Below are 16,209 nucleotides of genomic sequence, written 5' to 3'. Positions count from 1 at the left end.
CATTTTCTTACAAGTTGGTTCCCATGTGGTATTTGTTAGTCACAGCTAATTATTAAGTCCTTGGCTGAGGCAATAGACATTGTTCCCCTGGATGCATCCCCCCACCTTTCCCCCCTCACCCCCCGTTGCTACAGAACAAAACCCATTGTGGGGCTCTGGAGGTCGACTGTGCACATATTTTCCAGTGAACCCCTAATGGGCTCACTGCTGGGGTTTCATGTTTCAGGTTGAAACTCAACTGGATAAAGCATTATTCATTGACGCTGACACATTTGGTCTCTGCTCTGTGCAGCTATTTCTTCCACACTGGACTCAGTCCCTTATAGGCAATTTAGGCAATTCATTGAGAGTGATTCAGCAGTATTTATTTAGAACACTGATCGTCTGCACAGACTTGTAGAACGTTAGGATTTCTTGATCATAGAAGGACCCTCAAGTGCGGGGCTTTGCTGGCTTTGCTCAGAAGCAGAGATCAGAAAGGAGGAGGGAGCCAAGTGAGTGAGCAGGTTTAGAGCCCCTTCTTCCCAGCCCTCCAGCAAGAGCACCCCTGCATGTACCTGCTTTGGGTGTGGGGCTTCCGCATGAGATTTCTGCAACCCACAAGCAGTCCTGAAATCCTGTAATCAAATCCATGCACTCATGCATTTTTCAGATGAGGAAAGTGACCCACTGACTGTCCCTCTCTTTTCAAAGGTTCACGTGAGTTAGTCAATGGATGCCAGAATGGGAATTAGCGCACAGGTCTCTTCTGTGTGCCCCTATTTATTACCGCCATGCTGGGATAATTCTGGAACCCATCACTGGGCTGCTTTTCCCATTGCCTGGCCACTGTCTTGTGGAAAAGGGCTTATCTGGAGGACCTAAAGCAACAGAGAATATCCCGTGAAAGCCATAATAACATCGTCGAAGTCACACTCCATTTTTACTAAGAGCCACTTCCATCACACAATGCCATGGCACCCCCTGAGGTTGCACAGTGCCCAGCCTAAGAGACTGTATGGAGCAGCCCTGTTTTTACTTTACAAGCATGGTAGCCAAAACCACAATTGGGCTAGAAGGTTTTAGTTCAGCCTTGTGCAAGGGAAAAACAGGCTTTGGAACCAGCAGATCTGTGTTTGAATGTGAGCTCCCCAACTTACCAATCCTGGGAATATTGACAAGTTACTTGATATCATTGATCTTCAGCCTTTTTATCTAAAAATAGAGCTGGCTGTACTCAAGGATTGTTAATAATTCAAGGATTGTTATGAGTAATTAAGTTTAATAGTCTATGTAAAACCTCTGTGTAAAGCATATCAGGGACTTGATAAATGTTCCTTTTCTTATAACTTAAATTCTGTTTCACTTCATACACGTACAGACAGGTTTGAGTCACAATGAAAGCCAGATATTTTTAAAGTTTACCCTTAACTTGGAAACTTCTGGATTTTGTCACAAGCTTAACATTAACCAAATGAAATTTGGGGTATCCAAAGACAATGGGCTTGTCTTACTCTTGCAAAGCACTTATAAAACTGAGCACTTCCTGGGGGAATAGGGGTGTAGGTTTCCTGAGAAGACTCTGAGAGAGAAAATTAGAGACTGAAAATTGAAGTCTTGTTTCTTTGACTCTGGAATCTCCTGGGATGACCTGGGGGTCCAGAGGCTGACTGCCCTCAGACAGACTCTGGCCGCGAAATCAGAGCTCCTCATTATATTAACCACTTGGGTGTGCTTGGGACTCTTTCAAGCCTTCTTTATTTGCCATTCAGACGGAGCCATATGCCCAGAAGCTTGTTTTCAAAATCTAGGAAAACAGATGTTTTTGCTTATTTTTCTCTCTCTCATGCCAAAATACTGAGTTTTCACTGGGTTTTGAACTTGCCATTTTTTTTTTTTTCTTTTTACTTTTAAGACAAATCGTGGATAGGGGTCACTGTAAAATGAACGGGAAGGATGGGCATCCCAGACTGGGAAAGGTCTATTTCAGACTCTAATGAAAATGGTTGAGAACCTGAAGATAGGAAGTCCTAGAAGATAAATGCAAGTGAGATTGACTCATTGAGCTCTAAAAGGGTCTACCTGGCATTACCCCCAGGCCTGTGATGTCTGTGCCTCCCTAGCAGCCTGGGATGGGAAAGCGAGTGCTGCCTTTTCCTCCGAGGAAACCAAAAGCATAGCGTCTAGCTGAGCAAGGCAGGGTGGCTGCGAAGAGCTGTGTGATTGATCGCACGTGCACTAGGTGAGACCCAGGGCCGTGTAGAGCTCCTGGGGGGTAGAGCCAGCTCCGACATTGGAGGTACCGTATTAGCGTCCTGCCGGCTGCTGTAACAAACCACCACAGGTTGAGTGACTTATAACGACACCTGTAGATGATCTTCCAATCTGCTGGGCTGAAGTCTGACCTGGATGTCAGCAGGGCTGGGGGTTTTTTTGTTTTTGTTTTTTTCCAGGGGCTCTGTGGGAGAATTCCTTCTCTTTCCTTAGCTTTTCCAGATTCTGGAGGCTGCCCACATCCCGTGGCTGGTGTTCTTCCTCCTTCACGTGCAAAGCCAGCAACAGTTGGTTGAGTCCTTCTTACATTACATCACTCCATTCTCCTCTTCTGCCTCCCTCTTCCGCTTTTGGTGACCCACGTGATTACCCCCTAGATAACCCGGGATGCTCGCCCCTATTTTAAGGTCAGCATGATGAGCTCCTGAACTCCGTCATCGGCATCCTTAATTCCCCTTTGCCATATAAGGTAATATATTCACAGGTTTTAGGGATCAGAACATGGACATCTTTGGGGTGGGAGTGGGGGTGGACATTGTTGCCTGCCATAAGTACAGAGGTCATTTTTACACTAAATACAACAGTTTTATGTATTAGGACTCTTTCACTTGCAGAAGCAGAACCTAACTCAAGTTAATAAAAAGAAAAATATTTTATTAGCTTATATACTTGGAAGGAAATGTGTGATTGGCTTTAGGCACAGCTGGATCCCTATATCCAACAACATCATCCTGGTACGCTTGTTTCTTTGCTTGGCATTTTTCTTTCTTTCTTTTTTTTCTCTTCCTTTTCTTCTTTCTTTCTTTCTTTCCTTCTTTCTTTCCTCTTTTCTTTTTTCTTCTTTCTTTCTTTCTTTCTTTCTTTCTTTTTTTCCTCTTTTCTTTTTTCTTCTTTCTTTCTTTCTTTCTTTCTTTCTCTTTTTCTTTTTTTTTTTTGTAATGGTTTGATTGTCAAGCATGGGCCATCTGCATGGTGGCTAAGACAAAGCTACCAGGCAGTTCCAAGCCTACACAGTTCTCAAGACCCAGGATCCCAGAGAGGAACCCATGACCTCTTTTTCGGTAGCTAGCACCAGCAAAAGCCTGAGGATGACTCCGAGCTCGGTCATCTGTATGTCCCTAGGCCAGTCACTGTTCAAGGAGATCCTAGAGCAGCGATGAGTCAGCCATGTACTGAGAGGGGGAGGGAAAGGTTCTCCAAAGAAAATTCAGACGCTGTTACAAAAAAAACGGTGAAAGAGCTGGGCAGGCAGAAACCACGGGTGTCCACTCCACCATCTCATTGCTGGATTTCAGAACCACGCACCTGATCCCATTTCAGAGCTCATTTGGCTTCAAGCAACAAGACACTTAAAAGAGTACAGAAGCAGCTCACCCAGGGCAGGTAGGAAGTTATTTCAAGTACTAGGTAAAAAGAGGAGTTGTGCGATGGCTAAGTGTATGGGTTTTGGAACCAGAATGTTTGGGTTCATATCCGGTTTATTGGTTGTGTTTACTTGAGCTCTCTGTGCCTCAGCTTCCCCATCTGTAATATGGAGTTAGTACTAGTATCTACCTTATGAGCTCATTGTGAAGTTTACATGTGTTAATCCAAATAAAGTGTTTAGACTAGTTCCTTGACACAGAGTAAGCCCTCGACAATTAATAGCTTTAAAAATTATTATTGTTATTATAAGTAAGCCCCTGAGGATGGCTTAGAACTTGGAAAATAATTATAGGAAACAGGTCGGATACTTTCTTGGTTTCACTTTTTCTAGCTGGGGCCACACAGTCTGTTATCTCTGGAACTTTCTTTCAAGCACCTCAGTGGGAGCTGAGGTTCTCATTTGTAAGATGGATCTTCACATGATTTTCAGTTGCCCTCCTTTCACTCTGTCCTTGCCGATACGTGCCCACCAAATGAATGCTGGGTTAATATTTCTGAGTTCCGAGACTTGAGAGAGTCTGATAGTCTGGCCCATGATTGGCTTTAAATAAGAGTGCACCTCATTTGGTTAGCTGTGACTGACCAGGTTGCCTTGGTCACCTCTCCAGCATGGAAGCGCCGGCTTAAGTCGAAGAGGAAAGTTCAGCTTAGCCAGAAAATTGACCAGCTTGTCTTCTGCACGTATGCGCTAGCAAATTGGAGTTTTCCTGCAGAAGGGGAAAGAGTCATTTTCAAAAAAATAAAGGTTATAGCTAGATGTTCGGGAGTAGGACAGCACTGGGAATGGCTTTGTTCTGATGTGATTTAACCAGTAGTATTTGTAGAGAAAAATCGGTCATTGTCTTGCTGTTATAAATGGTGCAGGCATGTTCAGCCCCAAATAGGGATGCTCACAGGATGGACCAAAACCTCATTCACTTCTGCATGAAGCAGTCAGGCTCAGAAACTCACTCCTGAAGCAGGAGTTTCCGAGAGCGTGGACTGCTTACCTTCCTGGTCAGGGGAGCTGATTCCAGAATGACCCCCAAATCTTCCTTTTGATGACCCAGGAGGAAAAGCCCACATTTGCTCTTTATTCCCTGTACCCCCTCTCACCTGTCAGAGCCCCTGTATTTTTTCAGCGTTCTCCATCCAGGCTATTCAGCACATCTCGCTGTACAGGGGTTCATGCTCTGCTTTCAGAGCACTTGCCTTTTCTCCAGGGACGTTAGTAAGAATCCTTCCGGTGAAGCAGTGTCACAGTGATGGGAAGGAAGGAGTCCTGATGGAATTTCTGAGCTCTGAGATACAGCAGGAAGGGTGGAAATGCTTTGGATTGGGACTAGGCATCTTAAGAAGCACGGAGATTCGGGAGAGAAGACAAAGCATTGTTAAAATTTTGATAGAGGTCTGCTGGGAAACTCTCCACTGTAAAGGCTCTTGTGCCCCTTTCTGGTTGAACAATTCGCCAGCTCTACACTTGCTTTCAAATGCCTTGGTTTTGAAGCAGTCAACAAAAAAGCATCCTGCTGCCAGGGCCAACCATCAAAAAGAGAAAAGAGAGCAATGCAAACCATGGGGGGAATGTGCGAGAGAGAAATATTGTAGAGTGGAAACGTGGCTCTGCTGGCCTGATACCATGTGCATTATCTCCCCCAAAGGACCCCGTGGTTTAATGGATGGGGCTTTAACCTGCCCAGAGGTCAGTCTCTGCTGGACAAGTGGAACCTCATCCCTGAGGGCATCGACATACTCATGACACACGGACCTCCTCTAGGTAAGTGAAGCAAAGGTTGTCCTTTTGTTATAAGAGATGCCTTTTTTCATAATAATAAAGCATAATAAATAATGCTTTAGGGATATAATCATTTTCCTTCAAAAAATAAAAAGTGAACACAAAAAGAAAAGCCAATGTCTTTAAAAGAAAACAGTATGATAATTAAACTCAGCAGTTCTGCTGGGCTTACAGGTGTTCTTGAAATTAAATTTTTTTTATTTAGTTGAGTCAGGGAAAATCAAAGAGTATGGAGCACCGCAGTCTTTCCAGCTTGATCAATTTATTTTACGAACTGTACTCACTTAGGAGTGAGGGAGGTGGAGTGGGGAATGGAAGGAAGACACAGACCTCCCAATCACAGGGCTTTTGAAGGAATGAAATGATGGAAACTTTTGTTTAAAGTAGCTCATTTGGGGTGCCTGGGTGACGCAGCTGATTAAGCATTTGGCTCTTGGTTTTGGCTCAGGTGGTGGGATCGAGCCCCCCCATTGGGCTCCGTGCTCAGCACGGAGTCTGCTTGAGATTCTCTCTCTGGCCCCCTTTTCTCTCTCCCTATCTTTCTCTCTCTCTGTGTCTCTGTCTCTCTCCAAAAGATAAGATAAAGTAGCTCATTTTCCTTTTCCATATAATAGTAGGACCTGGGAAATCTTTAAAAGTTTAACACTTGAGCTGATTATATGAGCAAAGAATCCTTTTTCTTTTTTTAAAGCTAGGTGTTAAGTAAGGACTTACGTTGAAAGTTACTTAAAGATACTCATGCTACAGAATCCTTGAACCTACATCCAGTTTAGATCACCAGTGTGCTTCAAAGCTACCTTTAGTTACCCAGATTATGGTCCAGAAGATGATTCTTTGACTTATATAATTATCTTTTAATTATTCAAGAACTTGTTATCTCAGGGGCGCCTGGGTAGCGCAGTCGTTAAGCGTCTGCCTTCGGCTCAGGGCGTGATCCCAGCGTTCTGGGATCGAGTCCCACATCGGGCTCCTCCGCTGGGAGCCTGCTTCTTCCTCTCCCATTTCTCTGCTGTGTTCCCTCTCTCTCTGGCTGTCTGTCACATAAATAAATAAAATCTTAAAAAAAAAAAAAAAAGAACTTGTTATCTCTTTGGCTTAGCCACAGAACATTTTTCAAATGGGACTATCACCTTGATCCCCATCTGTCTGGTATCTATTACGCCAGGACCCTTCCTGTCCAACAAAGGTGTACTCAGGACATTCAGATACTTTACTTTCAGAAGGAGAGTTTTCTTTTTCTTCGATTGTGGTAAAAAACACAATGTGAAATCTGCACTCTTAATAAATGTCCAAATGTACAGTACTAGCAAAGTTCGGTTTGGAAAAAGGAAGAAAACACTTAATACAAAATAAATTCTTTTCACAACTTTTCCCCTGTGGTTTGGGTTGTTGCCCGTATCACTCCCCTCCTCTGTCAACCTGAAATATAAAAAAAAAATCTAACACACGTGCCCTACTGTGAATTTAATCTTTGTAAATATTGTTTCCTCCAACCCACTTAGGGCTGCTTTCCTTCCCTTACCAGGGAAGTGCTCTGTGTTTCACATAGAAATCGCAGAAGGGAGGACCGAGACGTGAGTTATGGTGGCACATTTTAATGATAGGGAGAAGCAAGAGAAGAGGAGCCAGTTCTGTTGCAGATAGGGAGATTGTCCGGTCTGCACAAGCTCTAGCAGTTCCCGACTTTTTCGCTATTTCAGAATCACCATCCCCGTGCTTTTTTCCCTATTACATCCTGTCCCATCCCATCCCATGTTTTAAAAGATTATACTTACCAACAAGATGTATCATCATAATTAATTAATTTCCCTATTTTGCAGTCATTAGAGACTCACTCCTGAATTGCTAACTAAATATTCTCATCAGCATGAGTTACCCAGTGAGACCTACAGAGAGAGCATCCCAGCCAACTTGATCCTTCCCTGAGCAGCCTCCTTGGGTGTCGACATTATTCCCCTTAAGCTGTTTATTGTAAATAAGACTCGGATATTCTCAGCACAGAAACATCTACATGACTCAAGTGTTATTTGGAACACAACTTTGAACAGAACAATTGATTCACAGATTCAACAAGTCATTAATTTTGGTACAGAAGCCAGTGGCAGTAGCAATAAGTCTGAACTCTAGCCTCCAAAGAATTCCCACATCCCAGGAACTTTTAATAGGGAGGCTACCATCCCTCTCTCTGTAGCAAATACAGAGTAATCCAGAGAGTGGCTGTGCGTATAGCAAAGCAAGTTCTACATCAAGGGGCTCCAAAATAAAAGGCCAGCCAAAGTTTTCATAAGGTGAAGTTGAACCTTAATCAGTACATTATTGGGGTTCTTGTGAAAATGCTGGATTGGTGTGGGGGATGGAGATTGGCCTTGAATTCTGTCCTGCTGAGAAGGAAAGCCATCTCTCTACGAGAATTTACTATTATGGTAGAAGCAGGATGCCTTCTCAGGTTGATTGTATATGAGCGAGATATTTTCCCCCTTCAAGAAAAACGAATGCATGAGGGAATATGCCAATCCCTGTGGATTAAGGATTTTTTTCCTCTGATTAACAGAGTTTTGAAATCTCTGGTTGAATTTTTATAGGGACCCCATTTTCATCTGATGTTCTTTCCAGCCTATCCAGCCACTCCCCACACCCCAGGTAACATATTTTTACAGAGATGCTATATTTTCATTTCTAAATAGCGGAAATCGCCTAACAGAGCTATGGTATGGATTCCCACAGATTACGATTTAGCTGTTAGTCCCGCCTGCCTTCTTAACACCCATCCTGCTGAGGCATATGGGTTCCATTTCTGACCATAATCGTTCAGATACCTGACTGGTGCTATAATTGATGTCGGTTTTTATGGATTTTCTGCATTAAGCGTAGAAGTAAGTGGCTTTTACTTTAAAGGTAGTCAATTAGCCCCAGTTTACGGGATCCTGTCTGTAGGTCACGTTGTTGCCTATCGCCGGAGAAGAGACTGGAGGGGGAGCTTGCTTTGGTCAGCAGGAACCACCAAGGGTTAAGAGTTGATGTACCTAAGGAGAGCCCAGGTATCTTGCGGCCAGTTTACGGACAGTGTGTCTTCTTTGAGCCATCTTAGAAGTAAACCGCTATAAGAAAGACGTAATAAAAAAAAGAGAAAGTAACTGAATTGTGAAAGAAAGAGATATTGCGGGACTGCCGGGAATAAATGTCATTAGGCCCATGAAGATTTGAAACCGGGGCTGCGTAAATCAAATCTCTTACAGAAAAAAAAAAAATGTTAATTAACAGGAGGGAAAAAAATGGAAACCAAAAAAAAAAATTTCAAGAACCTAAAGAAGACAAAGTGCCAAGTGAAAAGTTCCTTAAAAGCCATTGTGAGCTTTAATGGAGAGTCTAGGATTACAGATAATGTAATAAACCTTCTGTGAGTTATGGCTTCCTGAAAGTCTAAATGAAACCTTACCTGAAGAAGGAAAATTGAGAGTATTGATTGCATTTTGCCCGTAGGTTTTCGAGACTGGGTTCCAAAGGAGCTTCAAAGAGTGGGCTGTGTGGAGCTTTTAAACACAGTCCAGAGGCGAGTCCGGCCCAAGCTCCATGTATTTGGTGGAATTCATGAAGGTAAGACCAGAAGAAAGGAGTTCACAAGGTGTTGGGCTATTATCCATGATCTCATTCCAGAATGGGGACCTTGGCTAACCTGGGAATGACCGGAGCAGTGGTTGTCAAACTTTTTACCAGTGGTAGAACCCTTTCTGGAGATGAAGTATTAGGAGAAACACCTGCCTGTAGAGCTGATGCGTATTTTACACGGAGCTGCTCTCTTTTAAGCGGAGTGGAGAGAAAGAACCAGGTCTGGTTCACCTTACAGAAAACCCAGCACTCCCCCAGGCAACTTCTGGAATCTCAGGGCTCTGACGAAGAGTGTTTGCTAACCACCACTGTAGCGCAGCCCTGAGGTCAAAATGGACAATTTTTTTCTTTAAGATAGTTAGAAGAAATGGCCTAGATATTAGAGTGAATAACTTCCATGGCCTCTTTGTACCCGTAAATATTGCATATGGAACGCAGGAGAAGACCCAGGAAGACAAGGCATTCCCTGAAGCAAGTAACTTGGGACACGCAGTGAAAGTCATTTAACAGAAGTGGCAGGAACCCGCACATTTGCAGGTAGTTGTTTTCTTACTAACCTCAGAAAACCATTTCGGACTTCTCAGAAGTCATCGGCACTCACTCATAGGTCAGGCTGCGGCTGAACGGAATAATTAAATCTCCCCTTAATGGGGGGGCTGCTTCAGTTGCCTCTAGTTCTGCCTTTCAAGGTAAGCTGGGGGTCAAGTTCACAGAACCTGAAAGCCTCCCAGGAAACTTCACGGTTCTAGGTTTTGTCTTTCCTTCCTTTTTTTAAGCTAGGGTTTTTAGACAGATGCAAAGCTGTCTTTCATCAGGCTGTCTTTCGGTTTTCTGGCCCTGCTGGTCTCTCCGGGTTCCGTGGGTTTCTGCTCCGTGGGTGCGTTTACATAGGCAGCTGCCGTATTTTCTCCAGCGCCTGCTTACGGCTTGTCCTCTGGAGTCGTGGGTGCATCTGCAGGCGAGATGTTTAGGCCTATGTGTCTGATAAAGCAAAAAAACAAAGTGTGCTTTTCAAAGCCCACAAATCCATTGGCTTCCCGGTTAGGCATGGATTTAAAAGCGTATGTATTGAAAATCATCCTTCTGATGCCGAGAAAATTCATCGTGCCCCAAGTGCAGGCACCAGCCAAGTGCATGGAATGCAGGGGTGCAGCTTCCCAGGAGTGTGGGCATCATCCTGCCCTGACTTTGAGCTGTAGTCCCAGAAAAGGGGGGCACTTCTCTAAAGCATGATACAGGGGAGGGGGGACGGGGTATGGGAACTCACCTCTAACCGGCATTTCTGGGGGATAGTTATCAGGCTTGAATTCCTGCAGCCTGTGAGTTTGTATTTCATCCATTTTTTTAAAAATCATTAATTAGCTTTAAACTAGCCAGACAATTGGGGAATTCCACTGAAGTCCCCAAATAATAAACTTGCTTAAAAGGGAGGAGATCATATTCAAATAAACTTGTCTCACTTTTATTCACTTAAGACAGCTGAAGAGGGCAGAGAGAGGGCAAATACCAACCTCTTGATGGAGAGAGATAACAAGACTTTATGACCCCAGAACTAAACAGTGCACATTTTAAATGCCTCTCTTCTTTTCTTAAGAGATTTTTCCATTGACCCTCATTAAGCTCTCCACAGGCTTACTTGGAGAAATTTTAGCAAATGGAAAGAAAGAAAGAAAGAAAGAAAAGAAAGAAAGAAAGAAAGAAAGAAAGAAAGAAAGAAAGAAAGAAAGAAAAAGAAATCTCAGTTATTTCTGTAAGTCCTGGTAATTTAATTTTTCACGCACGTATTTTTCTATCCGTGAGAGCCGGATACCGACACAGAATTACAAACTCAATTGCAGAGGCTCCAGGGTAGACATAAGGTATCCAGGGAAACGTGCAAACTTGCAAACATGCTAAAAATTTCAACAAATTAAAAATTATAAAAGGGACATACATACCAAGACCCAGAAAAACTTTGTTCGCTTCCTTCCAATAGGTCCCAAGAGATTGATACACTGCCTGTGGGAAGTGGTTTTGCTTGATCCTGTGGTGCTGTCTCTGCAAATCACTCGGATATTCGATTACTTCAACTTATTTGAATGAAACACCAAAGGCACACAATTCGAGGGAGATAGGATCACCTATTGTTAACTTTCATTGAGGCAGTTTAGAGATTATCTCATAGATAAGGAAGTTGAGCACCTTCCCCTCCTGGATCCTGACAAGTGCTCTTTTCCCTCCTCACCTGCCCCAGAGCCCATCTGGGGTGTGGATGTGGGTACCCTCAGGAGTCTCTTAGGTTACTCTTTCTGTTCCTAGAACTCAATAATTAATGCAGGGCTTTGAAATGAAAATCGTGTTTTGAAAAGAGGGAAGAAATGGTTTTTTCTTTATTCTCACTAGTAAAGAAATCACAGTCTTTCCCTGGCAAATCTAATGCTTAAATAAGGAAAAAAAGAATCACTTTTCTTTGAAGTGGAGGATTCTCCCTTTAAAGAAAACAGAATGTAATTGGAAGGCAGCTTCTGAAAGCTGTTATCATCTGGGGAGGCTTCAGTGAATCTCATCTCACTGCCCACTGGCAAAGGTTTCTTAGTTTTCCTTGCCTGACAGCTCACCACTGAGTCACTGTGATTGTATGTATTACAGTAAGCATGACACTCTGTCTCCACAGGTTACGGCATTATGACCGACGGTTATACAACGTACATCAATGCCTCAACGTGTACAGTCAGCTTTCAACCGACCAACCCTCCAATTATATTTGACCTTCCAAACCCACAGGGTTCCTGAAGCTCTAAAAGCCCCCATTGGAATGTGAGGGAAGGTCTATAAACTGCCATTTTTCTAATTATAAACTTACATTCTCTTACTTGTTTATTTCCAAATCCTGGGAGTTCTTTTTGTAAATTACTGGAACACAAATGACGCTAGACGTTGTGCTTCTTCTTTTTTTTTTTTTTTTTAAATGGGGCGTCCATTCTAAATGAAAGGAGCATTGTGAATTTGTGAAATGACTTCCGTTTTCTCAAAGGCCACGCCATCGTAAATTGTTAGTATTCGCCAAAGGACAGCCAAGCTTTCTTTTTAAAAGGTGATGAAAGTCTTATTTTAATATGCTTTAAGCTGGAAGAAAAAGGAAAAAAAAAGAGAGAGAAACAGGTAGGTAGTGTTTTAAAAACCACCCAGATTTGCACAACTGTTTAAGAGTATTGTTTGAAGTATTTTATTTTTTGATGTTTTGTTGTTGTTGTTGTTGTTGTTTTCTTGGTAACGCTTCTTTTTTGCAGACATGGCCTGGATTTATAGCAATCTTTTCAGCAAAAGTAGGCGTGGAAAAGACTTCTCTTCACACTCTCACTATAAAGAAAGCTGCGTCCAGGGAAGAAAATGACCCTCGTTTAAAGGATGGCTTAGCTAGTGAGATCCATATTGTGGTTATACAAGGTCTCATTGTTTGTTTGTTTCTTTTAAATTATTTTAGCTTTAAAAATATGGAAATGAAATCTGTCAAGAGCAGGTATTTCATGCAGTTAAAAAAAATTGAGCGTGCAGACTCCTTTTCAGTATGGGTTTATATATATAAATATTTTTTGTGTATTATGACTAAGTTAGGAGTTTAATATTGCCAAGGACAGTACAACTGCAAAGAGATGCTTTATAGCAGGGCATCAGAAGTCCGAAGGGGCTGACACATTTTCTCAGAACTCAAGGTCTCAAAGAGCTTGAGTTAAGTCTAGGTACAGTTACAGGTGTGTACAGACTTAAGTGGATGCAATGGAAGGTAACTCAAATAAGGCTTAGTCGTCCTTTATATTTAAATATCCTGAATTGTCTGCTTACTTCCTCTCCCTCCCCCCATTTTGCACTGTGTGTTGATGCAATCTTCGCTAGCACAAAATACTGTCGCTAATAGTCATTTCTGTTTTCCCATTGTAAATGCTGTTGAGGTTTATTCTATTTTATGTTATCTTGTTCATGAAATTTAGGAAAGCAGTTGTTTCTTTTAAATTTATTGTGATATTCTATATCTAGCGGCCTTTATATGCAAATAAAATTGCAAGATTTTTAAGTCTGTCCTGTTTGGAGGGTTGGCTGGTAGGAGAACGGTGGTTTAGTCCTGGGGAAGAGGGGGGTTTATTCATATGCAACATTAGTACTGCCTTCCAGGAGAATTAGAATAAGTGATTTTTTTTTCTGATTTTCAATAAATTTTTATTACCCACCATTCACAGGCTGGCAGGTAGATCGATAAGGCACTCAGTCTACTCTTTCCTTCCATCACACTGTCATCTATCTTGCCGTAGGTTTCAGAGGGTGAATATTTCGTCTTGGCCGTTGTAATTTCTATAGGAAGGGTCACCGCGCAGTGGAGGCCGGAGATGCTATTGTGGCTGTGTGCGTGGTGGTGAGAGGGTGAACTGGTGGGTAAGAGAGTAACCACTACTCTGTCTCATTTGTCCCCAGGAGCAGTTACTGTCATCCCCTCGCTGTTCTTTATTTATGTCCATCACTAAAATGTTATGGCAGCCAGGAGTCAACAGGCGGCAGTGGGGTGTGGTAAACTAAGTAATGTCTTTTTTATTTTCTCTGGAACAGCCGCTGAAGAAAAGCAGCACAATCTTGAATCTGCAGTGTAACCCAAAAGTCTACATTCCAGTGCCCATTGGATTATAGTCTGATAGATCTTCCTTTCCTCCTTCTGTTGTAGACTCGTTGGTGTAATTGATGAAAAGAATCCTTGATTTCAGTACCAGCTGAGTAGAGAGGATGTTTTAGGCCATAATTCCAGCTCAGACTCACGTGTAACCGTCTTAGTTGTTAATATTGATTAAGTGGCTGCCACCCAGAGTGTGGTGGACACTTCGGTCTGAGCTCACAGAGCAGATGCTTGACCTTCCCAAGCAGAGGTGGTCCGTGACCATAGTAGCCATGACGCACCAAAAGAGGTGCTGTGAGAAGTTAACAACCCTCCTCTGATCTGCCACATCAATAGAACAAGGTGTTGACTTCAGGGCTCTTCCTAGGGAGCTGGAGTGAGAGGTGACTGAATGGAAATTTCATCTGGAGCTAAGCTTAGACTTCTGGAAAAGCAGGCTTTCCAGAGACAGGTGGATGGTCATGATGACAAGTGTGCATGTACAGCTCTTGACAGCACGTCTGGACACAAACTAATTAAGCTAAGCACTTACTAAAATTGCTTTCCATTGTGAGGGGGCCGGAAGCACCCCAGCCTGCTAAATCTACAGGGTAGACTGGCTCATGGTCCAGGTTCACCATCCATGTGTCTGAATAGCCTCCAGGAGGGCCAGGATGACTGTCCAAAGGCCTGAAGCTTTCTCCACTGGGCCTTCTAACAAAGGAACATTTGAAATAGCTCTTACAAATTGGCACTTTCCGTCCTTTCATCACCAGGCACTCTGCTGAGCAGGTCTCATATTTTGCTTCTAATCCTCACAAAACCCTCGGAGAGGTCACAGAAGCCCCACTTTATAGATAGGAAACCAAGGCTCCAAAAGTTAAATAAATTTCCCTAGGAAAATGCAAGGTTCAAAACCAGGTCTGTCTGAATTCATAGCCCCTGCCCTTTTTATCACCTGGCCTCTGGACTAGAAAAGTTGGTGCTCTTCAAGAGCTGATAAAGAACTGATACGGGCCTGGGGGCATGTCTTATCACTTTATGGGGATGCTGTCAGAGCACCCTTCAGATTGGACCACTTCCTCTCTGCTTGAGACACCGCACCATAGTGGTATGAGCACAGAGCCTGGCGCCCGTGTGCCTGCCCACGTCCCGACTCCTCCTCGGACTGGCTCTGATGCCTTTGGCTGGGTACTTAGCATCGCTATAAAAGGGGGTTGATGATGATGAAGTGGCTGTAAGTTGTGATAGGGAGATCACTGCCTGGCATCCAGTTTGTTAAATAAGGTCCCCCAGGCTGCCGTGAAATTCTCCAGGCGGGACCTGTCTGTTTCCTCCTCACCCTCAAGAGCACCAGTGGCGTTATTTCTGAGAAAGCATATTGGTTTGCATTCCTTGGAAACTATAAGGAACCTCTTTCATAAGAATATGAAGAACCCCCAAGGGCATTTGTGAGAGGCACATAAGGGGGCCTGACTTTTCAGTGTGGGTATCATATTTTGCAAATCCCTTCTAATCTCAGGAGAGGAAGGGGTCTGTACTCTTCAGAGCTGCTTTAAATGGCGCCCGTGGATCTCAGTATCTCTCACTCCTTGGAGTCTTTACATTCCATGTCACCATCTCCTTCAAGCTCAATTAGTGCGTTTTTTCTCTACATTTTCTCCCAATCCCCTTTTGTCTTATAAAGATGTTGGGGGGTTGCTGAAATCCCCTTAAGAGGCAGGTCACTGTTATTCTGACAGGTGGCCAGCGTTAAGCCTGCCTTCATCTCCATCACTTGAGTAAATAAATACTGTGACCCAGGTCTTAAGTAGGGAGAACCAGAAGCTGGGAGGATTTGGGATTTGTCAATTGCAGATAAAATACTTGCCTGCCGTGCCCAGAATAATGTCCCCTCCCCCACCCCTCACCCAGCAAGGCTATGCTGCTCCGTCAGACTGAATATCTGTCTTTTATTTTGGTTTCTCAGTATCTTTTCATGCCCTGTCCCCACTTTCCCAAAAGTTTTAAGCACTTTTTAATTATGAAACCAAACTGAATTAAAGTCTACTTTGCTTTGAGAATTTGGCTATAAGCTGAGGCATTTGGAAACACTGCTGGGTATGGAGCAAGAGGCATTTGGATGCCGGGAGGGTTCCAGGACTGGACATTCTTAATAAGTGGTTTTATAGAAGGTTTTATAGAAGGTTCCAGGCCCCCTTCTGGATGTCAGCTTCTAAATGCAAAATGTTTTTTTTTTTTCTCCTACTTTGTGATGAAGTAGCAAGATTGCTGCTTGTATGTCCACTTTCTTCCTGAAGTTTAGAGCTACCTTCCCTTCCTTTTCAAGATGTCGTCTCTACCTTTCTGCTTCTATCCTGCCTTTCCATGGGAGAGATAACCACATTGATTCAAAAGCCTCTCTGAGAAGCCTACCTCTTCCCTGGTGCCCATCATCGTAAAGTCAGCCTCTGCAACTCGAGAAGCTCAGAGAGGGCCGGTGGCGCCACCATGGTCACGCAGTAAATCAGAAGAGATAGCCCCGCACTGGCGT

The 16,209-nt window shown here is 43.4% G+C and overlaps 1 protein-coding gene across 2 annotated transcripts in view; it reads left to right on the top strand.

Annotated features, from left to right (window-relative positions):
- Positions 1–15,601, top strand: part of MPPED2 (metallophosphoesterase domain containing 2) — a 173,396-nt gene extending 157,795 nt beyond the window's left edge. For both annotated transcript variants that reach the window (XM_026512191.4, XM_057317482.1), the window contains exons 5-7: positions 5,319–5,434; positions 8,933–9,046; positions 11,712–15,601. In XM_026512191.4, the coding sequence (XP_026367976.1) occupies positions 5,319–5,434; positions 8,933–9,046; positions 11,712–11,830 (349 nt within the window). In that variant the 3' untranslated portion in view covers positions 11,831–15,601. The remainder of the gene's footprint in view (positions 1–5,318; positions 5,435–8,932; positions 9,047–11,711) is intronic.
- Positions 15,602–16,209: the final 608 nt, after the last annotated feature.

Source organism: Ursus arctos, unplaced genomic scaffold (genome assembly GCF_023065955.2).
Source record: "Ursus arctos isolate Adak ecotype North America unplaced genomic scaffold, UrsArc2.0 scaffold_23, whole genome shotgun sequence".
Lineage (NCBI taxonomy): Eukaryota > Metazoa > Chordata > Mammalia > Carnivora > Ursidae > Ursus > Ursus arctos.
This window is presented reverse-complemented; position numbering and strand designations above follow the sequence as displayed.